General features: G+C 31.8%; 1 protein-coding gene across 3 annotated transcripts; it reads right to left on the bottom strand.

The window, feature by feature from the left end:
• Positions 1-530: 530 nt before the first annotated feature.
• LOC123717514 (acyl-CoA Delta-9 desaturase-like) lies at positions 531-19,540 on the bottom strand. 3 transcript variants are annotated; one of them, XM_045673553.1, is made up of 5 exons: positions 19,422-19,540; positions 10,042-10,250; positions 6,758-6,888; positions 2,962-3,167; positions 531-1,285 (listed from the first exon to the last, which is right to left on the bottom strand). In XM_045673553.1, the coding sequence occupies exons 2-5, from the start codon at positions 10,244-10,246 to the stop codon at positions 808-810; spliced, it is 1,020 nt and encodes a 339-aa protein (XP_045529509.1). In that variant the 5' UTR covers positions 10,247-10,250; positions 19,422-19,540; the 3' UTR covers positions 531-807. The 3 variants fall into 3 exon arrangements, with proteins under 3 accessions (XP_045529509.1, XP_045529500.1, XP_045529518.1); XM_045673544.1 differs by lacking the exon at positions 19,422-19,540 and adding an exon at positions 17,663-17,817; XM_045673562.1 differs by lacking the exon at positions 19,422-19,540 and adding an exon at positions 16,543-16,646.
• Between the last annotated feature and the right edge of the window lie 108 nt (positions 19,541-19,648).

The raw sequence follows: 19,648 nt of genomic DNA, 5'->3' as shown, positions 1-19,648 counted from the left end.
AGTTTGATTGATAAATAGAACGAAAATTATGTGTAAATTTCATCTTATTTTCGAATATTTGTTTAGCTATGGCATTTTTTATTTCTATTTAGTACTTTGTAGTAGATTAGTAATTTATATTCATTACTAAATGCATTTCATATGTATGCCATGCTTTTTATATCTAATGTTAATTGCTGTTATTGCGTAGAAAATATAAAAAAAATCTACAATTTAAGGTTATATTTATTTACTAACCCATCCTGGTTTTGCCCGTACCCGTGAATCTTGACGATTTCGTATACTGAAATCCCTTCAGTATACGAACCGAGATACAGACGTATCATAGGACAATATTTTATAACATATATGCTATGTGCTTTTTATATATTATATCCACCAACTCCATGAACTTGTATAGAAATCATATATTTTTACACTATAAGTGATTATAGGTTTGATTTACTAATTTCGAATATTTCCATACACAAAAGGGGATGCTTCATTAGCTTTATTACATATTGGATAAAAATAAAATTTACCAATTTACTGTACATTTTATTTTACGAATCTAAAAGTCTTTTCACATTACAAAAATATCAATAATCTTACACAAACAATTAATATATCTAAAATAAATAGCTATATCACAAATCCTCACGGACTACATTAAATATAGATTAGAAAGAGGAACAAAAGACCTAAAAAACTAGTTAAAATAATTTGTTATTTTTGGTTTTTATACCTTTAGTTATAGATTTTTCATGTCTTAAAACCTAATACCATCAATATCCTAATTTGGAAAGTAAAAAGAATTAGATGAATTTACTAGTCCTGACAAACTTTTTCTTGCACACCAGGAAGGTCCTCGTAACCCCATTCTTCGTGTGACCCATCTCCAGTCCTCTTAACTCTTTTTTCAATAACTTCAGTGGATACAGTTTTGAGGTCATAAGCCCATCCAATTTTCGCCATAGTATCGATGAAAAGCTTTGTAATGTTCAAGGAATAGTTTCCAAGTTCAGCTGTCTTATAATCCCAAGGGAAGACGTGGTGATAATTGTGAAATCCTTCGCCTAACACGACCAAAGAGACAGGTTTAGTTTCTACGGGGTTGATATTTTTATCGTAAGGCTTGCTGCCCCATTTATGAGCAGCAGAATTTACCAGCCAGGTCACGTTCAGTACATATACGTAGCGGAAAATAGAGCAGACGAAGTAAGCGTTCCACAGTGTTTCGCCCCACATTGTAGGAACGTAGGTGGGCATTAAGAAACAGGCTATTGGCATCAGGATCATGTAGTGTCTGTAAGAAAGCCACACATTAGTTTTTTTGAATTTTATTCATAAGTACTTTTGAAACTATTATGAAACAAGTACTTAGAAGATACTGTTTTTGTTGTCATGGTTATTGATACGTGATTATTTCCTTGACTCTATCTGATTACTTAATCAACTAGTATACTTAGTTGAGGACGTATATTATAATATATTTACACAAAATAAAAATGTAATGGCAGTAGCTGTACGAAACTGTGAAAACATTTTTGTATGAAATTGTAAATCTTTCTTGCTAACTGTAAAAAAATGTTCGCACACGCGAGTTAGTTGTAGGATGTATACAAAATCTAAACAATTAAATCTTTATTGCTAAACTTTAGAAAATACTTTGTTTATATATATCGAAATTATTAAACATAAACAATTTAGATACAATTGAAAATTACTGTCCATATAATAAATAATATTTATATATTCTTTATTATTTCACTTTGCTTCTTCAGTACCTATCTTCGAATATAATATCAATATTACGTAATTTGTAATGGTCCGACGTTTAATACGTTGCGGTCAGCTCCAACATAATATATTAGAATATTAATTATTAACAATGGATCATATCTGACAGCGTTCGAAATAAGATACAAATATAATTTGTGTTTACAGTTTCCTAACCTCAAATGAGTTAATGGCCCATGTTCTTTTAAAACGTAGGTAAACCCGTAGCACTTTTTCACCTCAGGCACAATCAAGTTATGGAAAATCCAAACATTTCCAAAACATTGTTTTATCGGATATCCTTAATTTTCTTTATACGTTAACCTTATATTAATATCATAAGAAAATTTGTTCTGTTTACGATAGACAAACAACTCAAGCTGCGCAATTTTATACGATAAAATTGTATCTAGTTCGTTGGCCGCGATTTAGACCGTGGATTTTTTTTTGGACTTGAATAATTTAATTGACTTATATTGTTGCTGATTGTAGAGACAGGATTTTTACGTTGTCCTGCCGGTAAGCTTTTAGTGCAAACTTGTGCAATTTTTAACTATAAATATCTGAATATATATCTTAAGAGAAACTCAATTATTTTAACGAATAAAACCCGTTTAGTAGTTGCATAAACAAGTAAATGTACAGACACGCCATACACTAGACAAAGTTACTGCTGTAGAAAGATTAAATTCGTTATTTTTGAAGTGAAACTTCTTTATCGGCGTTGGAAAAAAATTACCGTCACATTTTTCGGTTACGCATCACATTTTCCGTTGCGCGCCATATTTTTATTCTCCCTACCACGGTTGATTCGAAGAGATTCGAGCCATTAATAATATAAATATATAATAACGATAGTAATAATTATTTTACAATTAATGAAATTCTGTAATAATCTTAGTAGTAATAAGGTAAAATGAAATAATTGTATTATTTGTATTCATGTCTATGATAATAAAAGCCTTTTGTTACACTATATCTAATTTAACTTTATTAAACCAATTTCTATTCAGTTAAGTTAAGAGATCAATTTTTCGAAAAATAAGGTCATAAAGAAATTTCACTACCTTCATATGTGGACTAGTACATGCATACATTTTTTTTAAGTTTAAACGATACGTAAAATATGTTAATTTTAACGTTTTGTTAACAATCAAAGTGTTTAGTTCTAAACATAAACTATTATGAAAACAGATCACTCACTTTTTCTGGAATCGCAGTATCGGATCAGCCTTTAGATCGCTCATGTCAATCGTGTGTCCCTTGGCTTTGATCTCTGGATGCTTCCTAACCAGAAGCCATCCTACGTGTGAGAAGAAAAAGCCTCGGGTAGCGTTATGTGGATCTGCATCTGTCTCTGAATATTTATGGTGCATTCGGTGGTCCCGCGCCCAGTCTAGTGCAGAATCCTGATGAAACAAAATATATTTTTAGCTTGAGTTACCCTACAAAGTTCCTACACCAATGATTTAAAGGAAATCGAATGGTCCCTTCACACGGCTCTATTATAAATATATTTTGAAAATAAATATAGCCTATGTTACTCTTACGTTAGATATAAAGTAAAGTAAAGATATATACTAACGATGAACAAAATTTTAGAAATTGATTTTTGTGTTAATTTGTTGGAAATATCAAAAATACAATCTTTCTTCTTTATAACATTAATTTAGATAAATGGTAAGGCTAATGAGTGCTTCATTTAGATACATAGAACCAGAAAATTAAGTATAAAGTAATTAACCTAAATAGTATAGGAAAATTATGGAAATGAAAGTAAATGTCATCAATTTTATTGATATAAAGGGTCAGTGATGCGTACGTTATATTGTAATTACTTAATGGATAAATTGTTGTAATTTAGAAGGCTCATGTACAGGCTAATATATTTTGTAGAAAGCCTGTGTCTAGTCTGTTGAGAGCTGTTTCTGTCTGAGATTAGATAAAGGACAGAAAATACAATTTTTAAAACTGACCACGACTACGAATTCGAAACCTCACTGAAAATGGGAAAAGATCATATTTGCATATTAACAACAAATCTAGAACATTATACCAAGGTAACACTGAAAATGTTTAGATAATGAAAAACGGCTTAATGTAAAAAGTTAGCAATACTTTTATTGTTTTTCGAAGTAATCTCCGTTCCTCTCTACACCTCGTTCTTGGGTATAAATGAAAGTCACAGGTCGCCAGGTGAGAACTGTAAGGCGGATGACTCATTACCTCGACACCTGCCTGCATAGCATAGTCAAATATTTATTCACGAGTCCATACGAAGGCCGTCGGTTAAAGTATAGGAAATCCATCTGGTACAAAGCTTCCTGACGATTAAATGTTTGTGTAATATTTTTTGAACTGGACTGATACCAATGCCCAGGCTTGTCTGTATCTGCTGATAGTTCACTGTGTTCCTCACGCGGATCATCATTGAGATTGCTACGTCCACGCTTAAACTCGTTAAACCAATTGTAAATGGTGCACGAGATGGGGCTTCATTAGGACATGCTAATCGCAGCCTATCATAGCTTTGTTGTTAAGTAAGGTCATAATAAATAATTAACCGAAAATGTTCTCGGGTTAGGTTCATTTTCACGTGTAATAAGTTTTAGTTTTGCCGCCAATACACAAAAACAAACGACAAATTAATGCAATATACTACATTAGGTTACGAAAGAGTTCTAAAATTTAAATTCAAAAAAGTTTTCATTAGAAATGATTCTAACTGGCCAATTCTAAACATTTTCAGTGTTACCCACGTACATAATTTTCAATATATAGCCTATTTACACATGACAACCTGAGGTCGTATTTAATACTGGCAGTGATTCAATGGATTTTAATAAACTTGCTTGCTTTTCGAAAAAAATCAATGGTAAGTCTGGGACTTAGATTTCTGTATTTGTTTCATGATCATTTGATAGTCTAATAGGCAAGTAGTTGATCAGCCTTCTGTGCCTGACGGACGCAGTCGGCTTTTTGGGGCTAAGGCAAGCCGGTTTCCTCACGATGTTTTAGTTCACCGTTCGACCGACTGTTAAATGCGCACATAGAAAGAAAGTCCATTGATGCTAAGGGATGAGAGTCGCACGCTGAAGCCACTTATCCAACACTGTTCAACAGTTTTTGAGTTCGACAGTTTATCCAAAATATTGATGATATGTATTGCATTGAGGGCGACTACTTAATCTTTAGTCGTAGTAAGTCTTACTACGACTAAAGATTTAAAACACTACATACAATCAAAGTTTATTTTGAAATTCTTGTTGATAATTCAGAAAAAATAAGAATATGTCATATATAGAAAAATATTCCTTCATAACTTATTATTGCATATCACGCGGTGTGACGTGAATGTTGACGAAAATATGTCTCCTATAATAAAGTTTTTATTGATAGACGGAGGGAAATAAATGATGCATTGTCATTCAATAATAAAATATCATATTTCAATCTTCGTTTCACCTCAAATGTTTGTTTTTGTCATATAACATTAATACATATCAGTGTTTGCTTTCTTTCTTACTGAATACAACACTTTCATACATTAACTTTTATTTATTGTAATCTAAAATTCTTCTTAAATAGTGTTAGGACACAAGCAAAGGTAGGCCTGGGAGCCAGATTTCTATATCTGTTTTGTGATCATTCTAGACATCAGCCTTTTCAGCCAGACACACCGTCGACTTTTTGAGTCTTTTCAAGCAAATTTTCTCACTACGTATCCCTTCACCGTACGAGCGCGTGTACACAGGATGTCTATTGGTGAACAGTTTGAGATCGAACCTACTAAATCAATTCGGACGCTCTAAATGTATACTAACTGCGAATTATTAGGATATTTTAAAAACGAAAAAGCAAGTAAGCCATCTAGAATCTGACCATATATTGTTATTGGAAACACAAAACTATAACCTATAGATTACTTCCCGGTAGAGATTTCTCCTTTGTCCTGTCAGCAAATTAACGGATCTCCCTGATTACAATCACTAAATGTAGCTATCCCATCGATAGGATATTGGAATTCAGGCAATTTTCTTATTATTGATTCTCGATGTTTTATTACGGCTAAACTCCATATGACATCGAAACTTTTTTTGCATTTACAACACTATTAAAAGACTTTTCCTAAATCTGTCCATACTCCGTATCTTAATGCTAGCTGTGCCTCGCAGTTTGAAGATTTCTAGATAGGAAAACTTTCCTAGATAAAAAAAAATCACACAAAAAATAATTTGGATTATACTAAACAAAATAATGAGAGTAGCGCGATCTGGCAAACAACTCTTTAGTTTTATAACAGTAAACAGATGCTCTATTAGTAACGACGACATTACCTAATAAATATAAATTTAATTTAAAATTCGATATTAATTATTGATGGTGACATGCAAAATTTATTTATGTTAAATCACCTTGATAAATAATTCATTACATACTAACGCGATATATATTGAATTTTTATTTTTCTACCCACGATATCGACTTATTAATAACGCTTTACTGTGAAGATAAACAGCGTGCGACTGTCATCCCTGAGGTCGTCAGTTCAATCTCCGGCTGTGCACCAATGTACTTAACGTTTACGTGTGCATTTATAACTCGCTCGTACGGTGATAGAAAACATCGTAAGGAAATCGGACTGACTTAGACCCAACTAGTCGACGGTGTGTGTTAGACACAGAATGTTAAACACCTACTTACCGTTTAGAAATTATCATGGAACAGGTACAGACATCTGAGTCCTAGACCTAAAAGGATATAGCGCCATTGCTATGTAATAGTAAAATGTATACAAAATGGGCTAACTATGACACTATATGTATACTAGTTATGAAATGAATATACCATAATTTAAGATATCAAAATTCTACATACATTATATATGCATATTTACAGCGATAGTGATAACTCTTCAACATCTACTCATATTCCTCAAGTTCGTCATAAGAACGAGATAAATTTACTCAAGTTAATCAAGTTAAGAGCATTCACTTACCTGAAATGCGATTGTGTTGAAAAGTGTGAGCAAAATGCGAAGCGGCAATCGAGCTTTGTAGGATTTGTGTGCCCAGAGCCTGTGAGCGCCTGCGGTGATCCCCAGACCAGAACAAATGTATAGGAACACCGCTGCAACATCGTAGAAAAGACAAAAAATTAATCAATAGTATTTCAATGGTATTTCGTTCTTGACACATTTCGCAAGTTCTTTTGTATTAATTTTGTTTGTTTTTATATGTCAATGGAAATATCGGCTTTATTCAATAAAGTATATACAATACAGTTATATGTTATATTTAAATTAGCATGGCGGTGGATAGTTTTAGCCATTTCTTCTCATCCGCTCTATGCTCTTGATTTGGGAACTGGTTATAAATGAAAATTTGGAACCCTAAAATGTTTTAATTATCATGATCAAAAGTGTAATATTGATTTCGATAAGTATTATCAGTGTTAACCACCTTGAGAAATATTGGTATCTATTAATGAGTTTTATATAATATGAAGGTATGGATTGCTTTGTTTACTACTTTTTTGGAATATACTTCTAGTTAAATTCATATCAATTAGTAATTAGTTAGACTAATAGAAGAATTAATAGAAAGAAGAAGAAGAAAGACAAATAGAGTAAAATTGTGACACGATGGTACCTTAGGGAAGAGAAAAGGAGTAGAGGAAGACCACAAAAAATATGGGAAGACGACATCAGACAAGTGGTAGGAGTGATGTGGAATAGAGTGGCCCAAGAAAGATATGAATGGAAAAGGTTGGAGGAGGCCTGTGCCGTCTGGCAAACAGAACTGCAGAAGTCAAATAAGATCCAAATATCAGGATAGGATTTTTCAACCTTCTAATATCTAGTTAGTAAAATGATCTATGTTTATGTGTGTCGTTCTAAATAAAATATTATTATTAATAATAGAAGAATATTTGACCCTAGACATTTTAATTGATTGCTTATGGACAATTTTTCAGCTTGCTAAGATATAATGGTCTCTTTACAACACGTTACAAATATTTTTTAACACAGAAATCAGTGCCACTGTAATTCTGTGGTTTATTTTATATCGTGTAGAATAAATTAGGTTTTTTAGATTTATACACGAAACATATTTATTTTGGTAGAAGATATTAGACAAGTAATTAAATATTTTACAGTACAATTTCCATTTATTTTTCTCTGTAACAAAGACAAGAATAAACCAATCAACTAAGACTTCATTCCCTTTTATGGACGATAAAACTTTTAATGAAAACAATCCCGGCGATTGTGTATGGACGTTATTATTGTAAAACAAACCAATTATTTTTTTATATAATGTATAAAACATACTTTTCACAATAATTTAAACAAGCAAGAGTTATACGTGGGTAACACTGAAAACGTTTAGAACTGGCCTGTTAGAAACATTGCTAATGATAACTTTTTGAATTTCAATTTTAGAACTCTTTGGTATCCTAATGTAGTACATTGCCCTCGTTAGTAATTTGTTTTGGTGAATTGGCGGCAAATCTAAAACTCTTATTACACGTGAAATTGAATCTAACGCGAGAAAGTTTTCGGTAAATGATTTATTATGACTTTCGTTGTGGGCTTACTCAACAACAAAGCTATGATAGGTTCCGATTAGAATTTCTTAATCAAGCCCCATCTCGTGCCACTACTTACAATTGATTTCACAAGTTTAGCATGGAAAGCTCAATGATGATCTGTATGAGGGACGTCTTTTTAACGTCTTTCAGTGCTGTGCGACGCATGATAGAGGAAGATAAGAGAGTGCCCTATCAGCAGATACGAGCAAGCCTAGGCATTGGTATGAGTCAAGTTCAAAAAATATTACACGAATATTTAGGCGTCAGGAAGCTTTTTACTAGATGGATTCCCCATACTTTAACTATGATACCTGAAGATGAGGTGAAAGCGTACGAAAATGCCATAGAAGAGACCCCTAAGAAAGAATGGGCCCACTCCTTTTCTCAGTAGTTCCATCGAATGCGACGATGTGTAGAGAAGAACGGAGATTACTTCGAAAAACAATAAGAGTATTGGCAACTTTCTACATTAAGCAGTTTTTCACTTTCTAAACATTTTTAGTGTTACCTAGGTAATATATAAGCTATAAGATAATTTTATAGTTACTTGGCTTAAAAACAAAAACCTACTCTTTAATAAGTAAAATTAATTTTCTGGGGCGTTAGATTTACTATTTTAATTAATTAATACGAGCCCCGAAGGCACAGTGCCTTGTATGATTAGTTGAAACAGGTAGGAAGAGACCTAGCCGCAGACGCAAGTTTTGCTTGGAAAACCTTATACCAAGTCATTGTAATAAGTGCAACATCCACAATTAAAGTAGAATTGATGATCGCCAACCTTCGGAAGGAGATAAAAGAAGAGTAACTTATGTTCGTAATTGTATATTTAAACAATATCTCGATGTTTCTTTAAAACTCGTAACTAACTTAACAGACAGCCCTGAAAGTGTAGCGCAAGTACAATTACCATCGAATAAATGAGTTCTGAAAGAGATTTTTCCGATACTTCGAGTCTACTTGCCGATACAAATAATCAAAGTAACCAAATCCTAGTCCTTTGTTTATTCTTTCTTTTTCCGTGCAATTTAGGATATTAAAACTATCGTAATTTATATTATATAATAAGATCATTTTTTAATCAAATCAATCGCAGTCCCCTTACTATTACGAGCTAAACTTGCAGTCTATACATGAATTTATACGTATAGTGGTCCACTGCCAAGGACAATTCATAAACAACCTATTTACAACAATAGATAGAACTATTTAATTTCTTTTATCCAAGCAATTTCCCGTTAATTTCCCTTCCACGGTTGAACAGCCTTGAAAAATATACAATTTACCGAAAATAAATTCCTTTGTTCATTACAAAAAGTACGAGTGATAATAATTAACATTTGAATTACGTACTTCGAAAATGATTAAATAAACCTTGTTATTCAATGTAGTGGAGTTGTCTTGTCGCTAGGTGCGCGATTTACCATCCTGAGGCTGTGTTTGAGCCCCCGGCAACACATTGATTTTCTATTAATATGCGCAATTATTACTAGCTGATACGTCAAGCATGAATGATGAAACCAAAAGTAGATGGGGGAAACACACGGGGTGTTGGGCATAGAAGGCTGATCACCTACTTGCTTATAAAGAATAATGATCAAAGCTACAGAAGAGAAGAATGTAGTTCCAAGATCAAGGATTATACCGCCACAATTTTTTCGAAAGTTCATATTCTAATAAAATTCTTACCAAATGTTCGTGTAGCCCACATTGCTTTAAAAAGAAATAGGTAAGCGCCATACACGCCACCTATATGTAGCAACGCGAACAAAATCACGTTTCTCCAGACGACCTGCCATTTCCGTTGTTCTGCAGAGGGCGGCACCACCGGGGTTTCTTTACTTGCATCCGACTCGTATAGCACCCAAGATGATGTCTGTTGATGGGGTGGCATGTTCCTGCAATAAAATACCATTATTATGTTTATGTTGCTTTGATCTTGTAGTGTTGAATTATTATGTATTTTAATTAATTATATTTAATACTGTGCTCATGTTACCAGTCTGCCGTTGACTGATATGTTAAATATTGACTGCTGAACTTATACATATAATATATAGTACTTCTAGGGTGTGAAGGTTACTTTAGCCCGATTTATTTATATGAAATTCGTTTGAGTGAAATTTTCAATACAAGTTTACGCCTCTCTACCTTTGTGTCATATGGTTTACTAACACTTAATAATGTACGGACATATAGTACTAGAAAAAAATCTTAATTATTTCTGACTTGTGATTTTTTTTGGAATTTGGTGATTTTGAAATAATGATCGAAATTTTATATTTTACAGAAAAGATCTATGGCATCCAGATAATCCACTGACAAAAAGATCACCGTTTATAATATAAAGCTATAAATTTTACTATACATTATATTTTGAGCATGATTATTATATATTACGATAAAATTACATACCGTTTAGGATTTCTTAGATAAAAGTGATATTTTAGATAGTATATGATAAGTAATTATGGATAATGGATATATCTGTAAGATGATTAATTTACTCAATGACATACTTTTATATCATTATTAAATTAAAAACTTAGATAAAGGATATCGTAAGTTCTTAACTTAAACTAAGCATTTAATAATAAAATTTGATTTATAAATATCCCTCTCAAACTAGAAGCTTCAAAAGGTATTCAATTTTCTTTTATCTTTATTTTCATATCTTTAAAATATAAAATTTAACGCATTACGATATCAGTTTGGCGATAACATCACACGCTCTAAACTATGTTATGTAATTTTAGAAGCACATAAACGATGCATGTCTGTGGAAGTCAGACCTTCATTACATGCAGAGAAAACTATGCCGTTACAAAACTTTACCTAAATCGCGAAACTGGTATTCAGGTGATAAGACCGATGACCAATCTCGATAGTTGCTTAAAATAGAAGAATTTACCCCCAAATATATAAAATAATACATATTCAATTGTAAGACCACCGTTTTTTATTACTATAAACATACAGGCATTTGCCCCTTGCCCGGGTACGATGTAAAGTGGATAACTCTTATTGCCAGGAGGCTCGCAAGTTCGTTATCAGCCTCTTAGGAATTTGCAGATACGCTCTTATCTTGAAGGACCATAAGTCGAGTTGGAACGGGTGGAATTTTGTATTCCGCCTCGACGACCGATGATGAAACTCGGTTGCGGGTGAAGATACAGAGAGACCCCATATAAACCAGACCAGAGACAGGGAGAGGGACCAAGCCGGTCGGAAAGTAACTGGTCGTCGACGATTCGAATTGTTTTTGGTTGAATACGGTCAAGTGGAAGAAGCTGGTACTGGTGAGCCACCCAGAAGAGAGAACCCTTACATGTTTATTTGGATTTGTTCGTGTATAATATTAAAAAGACATTTATTGACACACACACACCCATAAAATATAAAAAGTACAAATAATTATAGATTACATAGATAGAAAGTAAATAACAAGAAGAAAAGCGCGGTGTAAATTTATTATGTGTTGTAATTAGCTGATATTCAGTGAGGCTAGTGGGAATAAATGTAATATCTCACAAGGTAATGTAAGATGTACAACACGGAATACTCGGTATTATAGAAAACTTATAACCTCAAACAATTTTTGGTAGGTCCTGTAAAATGTCTTTCCTGGTTGGAAAGTTAAGAATAAAGATTGATGAAAATTGTTTTCCTTAAAGTGGCTTCATTTGTTACCATTAGCAACACCTGCTACAGGAATTAAAGCTTTCTTTTATTGAAAGTAACCGAGAAATACGATTTTGTTTTACAGCTTTATTTTATAATGTATACATATATTCTTTATGTTATTCAGGCAATCATTTGTAATCAGGTTTTTGACATTTTCCTCGACCAATGGACTTTAATAAACTAAAATAATTTATTCAAACATGAAGTTTCTGATTTCGGCCTTCAACCAAATCACTAGCGATCAACAAGAGTGGCGGAGAGCTTATTGACAGTTCTTCTCGTCCGTTCTACACCCTTGAGTTGAGAAGTGGCAGTAATTGTATAATTAGAAGTATTTATTAATTATTTCTTTATTGACGTTCATAAGTGTACATTGTGTAACCTAAATTATTAAATAATTTTGAATTTGAATAACTCTGCATTATAATATGATTCGAAGGTAAAGTATATTAACACAGGTCAATAATAAAAAGTACCGATGCAGAAATTTTTCTGCGCCATGTCACCTTTTAAACAACCTCCCTTGAACAAATTATTATTAAAAGTAAACTGGATCAATAACGGCCCCACTAAGCATATGTCTTTTATTACGAATAAATTAATATTTTTCCTGGAAAGTAGATTGTCTTTTAGTCCTATCCCTAAAAACATATGTAGTTACATATTAATAAAGCTAAATTATATTTATAAAACAATAATGGCTTATAAAAAAAAGTTAATATCCCAAATACAAATTACGTAATTAATTAATTTGTTGTGCTAGAAAGTTACCGTCACTTTGTAATAGGCAAATTTAATAGGAAGGAAGGAACTTTGTTAACTGAATGCCTCCCAAATGTGCAATTAGACACAACTAACGACACTATTACACAATTTACTTGTATTTTCATACTATTACTACTTCCATTAACTAGAACTCACTAACAAAGTACACAAACACACTAAACATTTATTACATACTGTTTAAGAAATATACTCTGAGTTTCGCGTGGCATCTCATCGACACCTAGTCATGTTTTTTTATTGTAACCCTATTAAATATATGTATATGTATAGAGAAGTCAACAATAATAATAATCTATAAACACCAGGCACTACCGTTTAGGTCAGGACCTCATATTTCTGTATGTTTCGTGAACATTTGCTGTATTCATAAGGCAAGTCGACGCAGAAGTTGACGATTTCCTCACGATGTTTTTCTTCACCATACGAGCGAGTGTTAAATGCGTACATAGAACATCAATTGAAGCACACGAGATTAGTTATTAGAGACATACGCTGCTACTGCTCATAAATAATGTATAATTAAGTTATTTCCGTTATTATACAAAAAAAGGTCGGAAATGAACGCTGGAGTGACATAGAACTCATGTCAGATTGACGTTAGATACTGCCGGTGGACCCGACCGCTGATTGACATATTATTAAAAGTTGATTCAACAACAATATTATGGCCAGTTACAATTTATAATTTTATAAAAATAAAATATGTTTATTATGGAATATCACTATTCCACTTCATTAAATTTGTATCGGTAGACGTCCCTATTCATCGGCAAAGAAGACAGAGGGCGTAGGCTGAGAGAAAAAGTCAGCATACAAAACTCTCGGTACTCTTTTATGATATCAAATCATCATAAATAATGACTATGGCAAACACAAAGAAACCAAAACAGAGGGAGATACAGTCCGCAAAAGACAAAAAAAAAAGAATCACAAGACAACAAGTGGTGCCGAAATATCATGCCACTGCCATTCGCCACAACACTTATTTTAAAATAAGAACCAGCCTGTCTAGCACTAATCCAAGCTCTTTTATCAACTAGATAATCGTTTATTAAGATATGAACGACGACACCCAATAATGTATAAGAATAAAAGCCAGATGATACAACGGATAGTAGACATAAATTTGATTTTCGGTGAAAAAACTTCAGAGTTAGGCCAGACTTATTGTATTACAGATTAAATTGAATAATATATGTGAACTAAATAATAGACGGGTTAACGATTAGGTCACAAAAAATATTCCATTACATAAAGTTATTTATGTATATAAAATGTACGTCTATATATAGAATATGTAAATAATAATCAATGGCGCTACAACCTTTTTTAGGTCTGGGCCTCAGATTTCTGTATCTACTTCATGATATTTTTTTAATCGAATAGGCAAGTAGGTGATCAGCCTTCTGTGCCTGACGCAGGCCGTCGACTTTTTGGGTCTAACGCAAGCCGGTTTCCTCACGATGTTTTCCTTCACCGTTCGAACTTATGTTAAATTTGCACATAGAAAGAAAATCCATTGGTGCATAGCCAGGGATCGAACCTACGACCTCAGGGATGAGAATCGCACGCTGAAGCCACTAGGCTATCACTGCTCCATAATATATAAATACTTTTTAAAATAAATATCGTATTGTTATTAAATATATTTATTTCGAAGAAAAACCAAACAAACGCATAGAAAAGTATAAAAGAAATAAGAGAAGGAAGCTGGTTGGAAAACAGGTGGTTCCGGTACCTTCTTCCAGACTTTTACGTATACGTCGAGTTTTTGTTAAATTTATTGACTCATTAAACCATATGATAAAAATGAGAATTTCATAACATTGTGGGTAACTGAGTGATAATGTTTTTATTATTGCAATATACGCGTGTAAAAATATTATTGATTATTTAAATGTTCTAGTGTATTCGATGAAAGTTACGCGGCACTTAGTTAAAGAAACGTTTTTAAAGGCAAAAAAACTGATTTTATAAACGTAGTCGTTTGAACTTGACTACCTTTTTAAATAGCTCAGTTTTAATAATTAAAAAGGAGATAAAATCGTTGTAATATTAAGCAATGTCCAATACTGATTTCAACGATATTTTTAATTTTAAAATATCCAGGAATAGTTTATTTAAAAATAGGTACAATTTGATGAAAGTAGTTACTAATTTATAGTGTCATGTGTCATGATAATGAATGTCTTGTGACAATAGTCAATATTGTTCTTTTCAATAATAGGGATACATGAATTCATATAAAACAAGAAGAACAACATGTTTTAGGTGAAATTTGGGGGGACGATAAACCCAGACTATACATACAGATATAAAAAATATATTTAATGCTTATATAAAAGTTAGCTTAACCTGGCTTTGTTTTATCAATATCAGATTACGAAACGTATTATATTTAGTGGTAAAAACAACAACATTGATAAGATTGTGGAGGTCGGTGATATATTATTAGTCGTACCTATATTATGTTCAAATAATATTACCGTAAACGTTGTTTTCCTTACAAAATCACAATTGCTAATTATTCTGTAATTTTAGTAAAGAGCCGAGATGTCGAAGGCCAAGGCCAGAACGGAACGAAAACAATTTATCAGAAAGGTATTACAAAACAAATACAACATCCAGTTACTAAGTGTACAAATATGAGATAATATTCACGATAAAGACCACAAATTGCACCGGGACCACAAACATCAGCTATATAGTTTCAAGGAATTGGTGGTAACCGTTTAAGAACAAACAGATTGCGCCTGAGAGATGACAATACAAGGTTTTTAATACTTATTACTGAAGAGAAGAATGACTTTATTATTATACATCGACTAACTAGTAGACGGAAAAACGTTAAAAGTTACAACAGTACAAGTAATAACATCTCCAGAGAAAATACATTATTCACAAAGTAAATGCACGAATTATCATAAAATATTCAAATCAATGGTATTGGTATAGCTAGTTTTCAAAGCTCTTCCCTTCTTTCAAAGTGTAGAATATCTACTGAAGCATAAATAATCAATTAAGCGTATATATCTTCATACAAATATATCACGATATGCAATATACGTATTTTTACCAAAGCATTATACTGAAGCAGTTAAATTAAATTAAACTCCTTGAGTTCTGCTAGTGCTCTCTCCTCGGGAAGAAGCAAATGTATTATCTACAATATTTAATTAATTAAAGAAATACAAATATCTGAAGATGAAAACGTTGTCTTTGGTACATACGGGATTAGGTTTTATTTAAATTATTCGAAAATGCTGTCAAAATTGAGTTCCATTAAAGTAAATGACGGGAAATTGAAGTAATACTAAAGTGACTCACTTTAACCACATGATTAAGCATTAAAACTATTTACTTGATGGGCAGGATAATGATTATTTACATGCAACTACGTTTTAATACTTATTAGGATATTTAACTGCGTAGGCGACGTTGATCTGACTGATGACTTAGAGACAGCAGAAAATAATACGTATAAGAAAATGGCTGTGACTAGCTCGTACACCTTATAGAAGTCTTCTTATAAAACAGTTGAATTATCATAAATTGAGGACTAATATAGACAACATCTTTTTAGAGTGTTCTATTATAATATCTTTTTAAAATTATACAATTGATCAGAATAAATATTTTCTTTCTTATTTTAATTCACTTAAAATAAACTATATAAAAATCTGCACGAAACAAAATTACGAACATATTAAAATACCATACCCAAAACACTGCAATGAAATACTGAGATAGATGACTGAAGCGAACTGTTTCACAGGCCATAGGCCATGGGCAAGTGCTATTGTCCGAGTCGTCACATGCGCGAGAGTGGCGTGATCAGATGATGACAATCAACAAAGATCGATAGTGGAAAGGTCAGCCTGTGCGCAAATATTCAATATTGAGGAAATGTACTGCGAGCGAGACATTTTATTTATTGACAAATATGAAAAAATGTAATATGAAATATAAAGTTAATTCAATATGTATTGTGTATGTATCGGCAATAATATTTTATTACCCTTTAGTGGACTATAAAATAATGGATAATCGTCACGAATGTACTTTGTGCGAATTTAATGTATGTTCAGTGTAATGCAATAAAAGATCCCGTTTCAAAATACAATTGATATCAATATATTATAAGTGGTAACTGGGCAACGGGGAATTGAACGTAGTGTACTATATTAAAACGAAATAGACAAGATAAGAAGTACAGATACAAAGATAACGAAAATTATTGATGCACTATCCCAATGAAAAAAACTTAAGTGGAAATGGGCGGGCCACCCTTATAAACATTGACAGATGGACAAACAGAGTAACAAGGTGGAAAAGAGGAAAAGAACTGTGACTGAAGCTGAATGAAGATGGTGGGGAAGATTGATATAATTTATAGAAAAAATGCATGATAGAGAAAGGAGCCAGTTGTATGAAGCCAATATTCTTTAAGAGATCCACGAAAAAAATATTGTTATTTTTGTATAAATTTCGAAGTGTGTGTATCTTTTGTAAATATGTAAGAATGTTTCAAGGAATAAATGAGACTTATGATAATTATGTATTATTATTATATTCAAAATAAATATTATAACCATCGCTGTTTATTTTCTATTAAAATCGATCGATCAACATATCGTTGGATACGTAGAAAGTTTTATCGTATTTTAATTAAATTCTTTAAAAATAATATTAGAAATACGGTATTGATATTTGTTTTATTACCCAAAATTATTTTACTAGGCTAACTAATGATGGATTCGTGTTAAGCAATGCGCGGGATCTTCCACCGATTAACGATTGTATAATAATGAAAACAGAAGTACGCATTCTTAGTACTTACTGATTTATTCGATTTATACTAGCTCCGTTGTCTCGAACCAACATAATACACGGTAGCACTATAATCCTTGCGAACCCGAGATAATTGAATTAAAAAATATAGACGACCTCTTTCTAATGGTAATGTCAACCGCGAACTGGCTACTCGTGGTATGTAACAATACACAGTTTTATGCGATGACTACATTTCGACTTTGATTACGTCATAATAAAAATGCTCGTACTGTATTGTTATTTTTATATACTAGAAGATAAATGCGCGGACAAGTTTGAGTAGAAACAGGAACAATTAGGTATCACAAACAAATATACCAATTAGGAGTAATGTAAGCCTTCGATCCTAGATTTTTTTTAAAAATTGGGCTCAGTAATTCCAGATGAACCGTCCAAATAATGTTACATTTTTATCTTAACGTCAACGAAATTAAAGTTATATTAACGTAGAACCCTGAATTTCTGAAATTCACTTTAAAAAGGACACATTTTATGTAAATGGAAAGTAAAAACATTAAAACCGTTTACGACGACATCTTTTAGATCAACACAACATATATTGACCAAAATAAACTTAATAACAACGTCATCGGCTGTTTCGAGTATCGGTTTTTACGACCAAATAGGAGTAGTCCTTTCGATATCGTTCTAACATATTTTGACTGTATTGATAAAGAAACATGTATTTTTTATCAGGAGATTTTATCATTTTCATAAATTTCATATTTTCATTTCACTACATTCTAAAAGAAAGGATATATATACGCCAACATTACGGGTATAATGCAAGCATCTAATTTATACGTTAATAGTTTTAGTAAGTAATAGTAAATGTTGACTGAGCCTTACGTGACGTCCAAAAAAGTAAATTAAAGTGTTACTGAGTTAATTAATTTTATCGAAATGAAGTAACACTATTATACTATAAGTGTTTTAAAAAATGTAATAAAATGAAAAACGTTAAGAAGAAGGTTTTTTGCGTGTTCGATTTTCAAAATTGTTGCAACCGCCATTAAAAGTAAAGAGAATTCAGAGTTTGACGTTTTAAATTGAGTGACTAAATAAACCAGGAAAATGAGGACTTAGCGATAGAAGGAAATGTAAATAAAATATTCATTAGCGTTTCACATATTAGGTAAGCAGCTAATGTCCTTAATAATATTTGTATAATTTATTATAATTATTAACGCAAATGCTATCTGTTGGTTTATAAAAAAAGCAAACGTAACGTTTAAACATGTTTAAATAATTACTATATGCAAAAATAGAAATTAACAATACATTACCGATTTTAAATTAAAGTCAACAATCATAAGCTATAAGGTTTCACTACTATTTTATATATTAATACTTATTTTTTTGTCATTTTTATTTATTTATTTTAAACATTAATATATAAAATTATATTAATAATTATTAATTTAACCTTAATTTACTAGCATATTAAAGATATTAAAACTAAACTGCACCATAATAATATTCTACTTAAGAATAAAAAGTATTATAGTAAAATAAATTCCTAAAATTAAATTTAGAAACTACATATATAATTATTTCTAATACCAGCAACTGTTAAAAACTGTTTTCTTAGCAACTATTAAAAATAATTTGCGAGAGAAATTAATGCAAAAATAACATTTTATGTATGTCTTCTATTAAATGTCGTCTAAAACAAAACAATGAGACGATATACAAACAATACGTTAAACGTAAAAATATTTAAAAGATGAATACGAATATAATTTTTAAACGAACAACTGACGTACCTTAAAGTATATTTTACCACCAAACTAGTATTTTAAAGCTTGACCACACTGAAGTCGGAAAGATCACGTTCAAGACTGCACATAGAAAGTAGTTTTCAGATATATATTGTCAATAGGTTAAACACACGTCATACTTAGAAGATAATTTTCAACGATTTTACATTATTTTCTGATACGCATTTATATTTAATGATAATTTAAAAAAACGCCCGCGACACACAAGAACT

Source organism: Pieris brassicae, chromosome 2, assembly GCF_905147105.1.
Source record: "Pieris brassicae chromosome 2, ilPieBrab1.1, whole genome shotgun sequence".
In the NCBI taxonomy this organism is placed as follows: Eukaryota; Metazoa; Arthropoda; class Insecta; order Lepidoptera; family Pieridae; genus Pieris; species Pieris brassicae.
The sequence above is the reverse complement of the archived record's forward strand: the minus strand, read 5'-3'. Positions and strand labels throughout refer to the sequence as shown.